Here is a 6,050-nt window from a genome sequence, read left to right as displayed (position 1 = left end):
ACATAATGTTTTAATCAACACATTCTGTTGCACTTCAACTTCAGTTTTATAAATTTTGAATTTATCTAAGGATTCGTCCTTAGCGTGCAGCAAATAAACATAGCAGAATCTAGATGCATCATCTATGAAAGTGACAAAATATTTTTATGTCCTAATGATGGAGTAGCATGCAAATCACATAAATCACTATGTATCAACTCAAGAATGACAGATTTCCTTGTTATACTTTTAAAAGGTTGCCTAGTGATCTTTGTTAACATGCAAGTTTTACAATTTTCTACATTTTTATCAAAAACAGGAATTAAATCATCTTTAGACATTTCATGCATTCTTTTATAATGTACGAGTCCTAGACGAGCATGCCATAACGATGAATTGATAATATTCGAAGAGGACATAAATACAGAGCCAGAATCATTAGGAACTCCATTCAAATTCATCATAAACATACCATTATTATAATATCCAAATCCTACAAACACACCAGACTTCGATAAAACATATTTATCGGATTCACACACTTGCTTGTATCCAAGCTTATTTAATACAGGACCAGAAATCAAATTCTTACGTAGTTTAGGAACATACAAAACATTAAACAAAGTAATAGTCTTTCCAAAACTGAATTCTAGCACCACGTTTCCTTTGCCTTCAACGGGAGCGAAGTGATCATCTCCCATGTAGAGGACAGAACCATCTTCCACTGGAACAAGAGTCTTGAACCAGAAACGATCCTTGCAAACATGTGTTATAGCGCCAGAATCAATCCACCACGCGATAGCATCATCCTGCACATAGAATGCTTCAGAATTTAGTGAAACCGAATGTTTAATCAAACTATTCAAATCACGAATTGATTTCTGACCTTGGTTTTCGGATTGGTCCTTAGACCCCTTTCCTGAACCACTTGCATTCGCGTTATCATGCTTTTTGCCGGAACGACAATCCTTCTTGAAGTGGCCTGTTTTGCCACACTTCCAGCATTCTAGTTTCGGTTTCTTGTTAGCACCGAAACTGCCCTTATTGTTCTTGAAAGCACGCTTCTTTCCTTTGTTTTTGTTGTTACCGTTCTTACCACCCTCTTCGACCATATTAACCGAGGGTCCAGCAATTTCTTTGCCTTTTCCTTTGTCATCCTCCTGCGCTCTTAGAGATTCTTCTATGCGCAAGTGACTTCCAAGTTGGATCAAAGACAGTTCGTCTTTTCCATGCTTCAGATTGTGTTTGAAATCCTTCCACGAAGGAGACAACTTGTCTATGATGCTTGAGACAGATATTGTTTCATCCATCTTCAATCCGTGTTGTGTGAACTGTCCAAGGATTCGGAGGAGTTCATTGAATTGTTCCATGACAGACCTCGATTCAACCATTTTGTAATTGTTGAAATCGGTTACCAGGAACTTTTTACTGGATGAGTCCTCTGCCATGTACTTGGATTCGAGACAATCCCACAATTCCTTTGCAGATTCTATGTTTTGATAAATATCAAATAAGGGATCAGACATACCGTTAAGAATGTGCCCTCTGCATATGTAGTCGTCGTTCTCCCATTTTGATCTACGTCTCAGATTTTCAACCGTGTCTTCCTCCAGAAGTTCTGGAATCGGTGTAGACAGGACGTGCACCACCTTCAACGTTGTCAACATGAAATGCATCTTCTTTTGCCAACGCCTGAAGTCTTGTCCTTGAAACTTGTCCAATTTTCCGAAGTTTGTAGTCATCTCCTTGACGGTGCTTCCTCCAGCCATGATTATCAGAAAATACTTTGTTCGTTTGTTAGAAAATGGGTATGATAATCCTGGATAACTTCGAAGAATCGTGTTCGTACACTTTCCGAACAAAGTATTTCGACCCTATTCTTGCCTGGGTTCACGAAATCTTTGTGGGGATAATTCTTGAAGAACAATTTGTTTCTGGCAAAGAGAGATGTTCAGGAATGTAGAGAGAAAGTTTGATTTCGTTATCACTTTTCAAACTGAGGCCAAATGACTCCTTATATAGGAGATCAATAACAGAAACCGAAAAGACGCAACTGTTCAGAAACGGTTATGTCGGTTGGGAAAGGATTCGAAATTCAAAAGAAAATTTCGAACGTTGGAACCCCGTTTCAATTATTCGCATTCAATTATACGTTTACTCGACGAGCGTGCACTCCGCACTACCCCTAACTCGTTTCCAAGCTTTAACGCATAATTGCATCGGCCTATAGTAAATCACATTACTACTAAAATACATTGATGATATTAAAATCACCAACAGAATTGTCTTTCTCTTCTCTTCTCTTTTACTTTGTAGCTTTCTTGTTAATCAAGAATCGATCATACTCTATTTTCTTGGCATCTCTTTCACAACAATTAGAGGATTACTCATCCTACCTCATGAGTCATGAGTGTGTCTTTCATTTCTGGACATCAAAAAATACTTTTATAAACTTTTAAAGATTCATATTCGAACACACTCAATATACATTTAAAAAAAGAGTATCCAGAAAACCAAAATAAAATGGAGTAACAAACAAAACTTGTATTGGTACAATTCCAATATAGAGCAGCATACATGATATCCTATTCTATACATAATACTACACCATTCCATTCAATATCCTTTACAGTTTTTGTCTGAGTCAGATCCATTGCAAATTTATACATCTACCTGCATACAATATACAACTTTTGCACTTTATCTGGAACTGTCAAATTAATAAACTCATCATCATGGCAAACATGGTGCATGCAGAACCTACATAACTTCCCAATTCTTACACAAGAGAATTAAGAAGCAAAAATTGCCAAGCTTAACAATATCGTTACGCTTGCCACCCAAGGACGGAGAATCAGCTTCTGAGTTTATACTGTTGAACACAGTCTTCTTCGTACACCGTTTTTCGTCCTTGAAGAAAGCTATATCCCTGTAATAAAATCAGAAAATGCATCAAGTTTGATCCTTTTTTCAGGTAATATTTTTTATTTCCTTTTAAAAGAGATGTATAAAAATTGTACATTCAGTAGCTTCTGGTTTGGCTCAAAGGATCATAATCATAGGCCTCGCCAGCTTTGACAAACCGGCCTTTCACGCGTCTTCGTACATCAGCCCTTTCCTTGCGAGAGGCATACCTCACTCTTTTGTCAAACCTAGAACATAATAACAATCAATGTTAAATCAAATATATAAACACCATTTGAAGTTTCGAAACAAGACTAATCCAGTAACGGTATAACGTTCTTATACACCTAACTCATTGTTACAAAATTACTTACTTGCGTGTTTTCTTCTTTTCCTTGTATCGCATAACAGCACTGCAGCGGTTAGCAGATTGTAGCTGCAGCTCATTCTCCGGACAAGTGTTTAACCAAGGAGGTTCTCCCATGAGAAACATTGAAGAAGCTCCACAATCTTGATAATCTCCAGCACAACCGTCTTCATTGATACCAGAAAAAGAAAGACTTGATTGCGATTGCTTTGTCGTAATACAAAAATTCGGTTCAGTTTTAGTACTCAATATGGAATCTGCAGACGCTGCATTGCTGCATGCTGGTTGCGCTGCATTGACATGTCCAATCGATGAACCCTGAACATAAAAGTTAGATATACAAATAAGTACTCTACTTAAAATTAACTGAAACTGTAACCAAATTGTATTAAGTTGTTCACGACTTTAAGTCAAGTCATTTTGTAATATATTCTTTTAATTCACGATAAGAACTTTCAAGAGTAGACAGATAACCAATTAAATTAAGCACTTATAGCATAAGCGTTTATCATATAAGTGCCTACATATAAACTATTTCTAAAACAAAATAAAATAAAGTCAAATAGTTTTCATATATGCTATAAGCTGTTTTTATAAGCTATCCTGGATAACTTGTAGAAATAAGCTGAAAGCAATTTATAGACTCTAAAACAGTCTCACAAGTGCTTAAGTCAGTAGATAAGTTCAAATAAGCCGATGGAATCAAATGTTAGAGAAACCAATGATGACAAGAATATAGTACCTCAGCAACTATAGCATCTTGACAATTGGAATCTCCAGCAGACATGGCTTTTGCTCTGAATAAGCTGTTAAATCCACCATTTTCAAAAAGCTCTTCAGAATGAGTGAGGGCCATACCAAAAAGTTCATCATAGTTCTCCATATTTATATCCATTTCATCCATATCGAAATCGCCGTACAAATCATCATCATCTTCACTAATTTCAGGGCATTTCGTAGCAGGACAGTATAACTGGAGATCAACAATAAAAGTTAGCTATGTAATAATTCGACGAAATTGTGAGAATTTCAATTATAAACCACGACTTGTGTAACTAATTTAAGTAAACATTCAGATATACCTTTGGCGCACGTTCATTAGTAGGTCCATCAGGGCGGTCGATCATGTGCGGTTCTTTGCTTGATTCGGGAATTGAAGATGTACCGACGAAAGACTTATCCAAGTCAGGCTGATCAGTAACTTTATCCGAATCAGACGTATTCTGGTTTTTCGGATCGACCCAAGCACTTCTGTTCTCATTAATACTCATGAAACCAAGTTCTTGCTCGCACGTAGTTTCACTTAAAGAAGGAATATCCAACACAAAAGACCATATCGAAGAGAGTTCCGCCGACGAAGGACAGCCCGAGTAACAATTGATTGTTTGCCTCTTATGATTGGAAGACGCCGAGTTACCATGGCCTAACCAATCACAATTCTGACAAAGTGAAATTTTCTCTTCCGAACACCTAACCAAAGCAGGCTGTGAACTGCATCTCTCACATAAAAGCGTCCTTGAATGCCTTCGAGCAAGCGTATTCGCTGAATGAACATTCCGATCACACGACAAACATAAACACGCTGCATCGGATCGGCAGTACACCATCGACCTCTGGTCTCCACAAAAATCACATATGTATCCCATCTTTAAACCAACTTTAGTCCAATAATTGTGATAAAAATAGCAAAATTTCAATACTGTGAATTCAGAAGCTGCAAAAACACAAAACAGTTAGCAATAATTTCATACCACAAGGCTTATGGAAATTTGCAGCCAAGATAAAAAAAAATTAAGAAAAAGTTCAAAGCATCTAAACATGTCATATAATAAAATTATGGTACTCTCCAAATGAAATTTTCATTTCCACCATCATCAAAACAACAACAAACAAATTTAATAGAATAAATTCAAAGTAGCAGATCAATATTTAAATAACTAAAATTTCATAAAAATCACTAACACAAAATCATATATGAAAAAAGGGGAAAATAAACAGGACAATCAAGAATAAATTATCTAATTAATTCAAGAAACAAATAGCAACAAAAAAAAACTACCAGTCTCTTAAAATTTCATGGTCTTATTAAACATCCTCAAAAAGAAAAGCTTAGTATTGATGAAACATAAAAAGCAAAGATGCAAAGTTACCTTAAGGTAAGGAAAACACAAGGACAAGATCTGTAAGTAGAAAGATATTTCAGAAGACTTTTGTTGTCTTTTTGAGTTGAGTTGAGTTTGAAGAGAGAAGGAGAAGATAGATAAGAAGAGTAGGAAGGGAAAGATATTATTTGTAGGTTAGATATTATTTAGAAAAGATGAGAGGAATAATAATGGAAATGGTGTTTGATGTGTGTGTATGGTTAAATTAAGGGTGACATAATCAAAAGTTGATAAAAAGTGCAAACAAAAAGAGTAAAAAATATATAATGGATGTGGGGTCATGTCCTTTTCCTACTCAAAAGAAAAGGTTAGGACTTTCCTTTTGCTTCGTCCCTCTTAAATTAATAATATAAATTTAACAGCTGCTATTTTTTTTTTATTATTATTATTATTTCATGCACTTTTTCAATTTGTCTTCTTCCCACTGTCATTGCACATTGCACATGGACATGCTTAGTTACTCACTTATTCTTCCTCTTTTTATTATATATATATATTAAAAAGATAAATCAATAATTATTATATTGATATAGTAATCCACTGACACCTTGAATTGAAGACAAGATTTATCATAAGATAGACAATTTTCAAAATCATTTAAAATAAAATAAATATAAGAAAATGTATTATTACAAACA

General features: G+C 35.3%; 1 protein-coding gene across 1 annotated transcript; it reads right to left on the bottom strand.

Annotated features, from left to right (window-relative positions):
- Positions 1 to 2,498: 2,498 nt before the first annotated feature.
- On the bottom strand, positions 2,499 to 5,644 carry LOC127083308 (zinc finger protein CONSTANS-LIKE 9). The gene is made up of 6 exons (XM_051023611.1): positions 5,401 to 5,644; positions 4,333 to 4,964; positions 3,993 to 4,223; positions 3,258 to 3,568; positions 3,000 to 3,131; positions 2,499 to 2,908 (listed from the first exon to the last, which is right to left on the bottom strand). Exons 2-5 carry the CDS (start codon positions 4,894 to 4,896, stop codon positions 3,002 to 3,004), a joined length of 1,236 nt encoding a protein of 411 aa, XP_050879568.1. The 5' UTR covers positions 4,897 to 4,964; positions 5,401 to 5,644; the 3' UTR covers positions 2,499 to 2,908; positions 3,000 to 3,001.
- Between the last annotated feature and the right edge of the window lie 406 nt (positions 5,645 to 6,050).

The sequence above is a fragment of the Lathyrus oleraceus genome, chromosome 5, assembly GCF_024323335.1.
Source record: "Lathyrus oleraceus cultivar Zhongwan6 chromosome 5, CAAS_Psat_ZW6_1.0, whole genome shotgun sequence".
Classification (NCBI taxonomy): Eukaryota; Viridiplantae; Streptophyta; class Magnoliopsida; order Fabales; family Fabaceae; genus Lathyrus; species Lathyrus oleraceus.
Note: the sequence above shows the minus strand (reverse complement) of the source record. Positions and strands in the feature narration are given on the sequence as shown.

Excerpts from the sequence above, each read along its gene's own strand:
- LOC127083308 (XM_051023611.1), bottom strand. The coding sequence starts at position 4,896 with ATGGGATACATATGTGATTTTTGTGGAGACCAGAGGTCGATGGTGTAC. Across the intron at positions 3,569-3,992 it reads AAGATGCTATAGTTGCTGAG|GGTTCATCGATTGGACATGT; the intron begins GTACTATATTCT and ends TTTTATGTTCAG. Across the intron at positions 3,132-3,257 it reads GAAAAGAAGAAAACACGCAA|GTTTGACAAAAGAGTGAGGT; the intron begins GTAAGTAATTTT and ends ATTATGTTCTAG.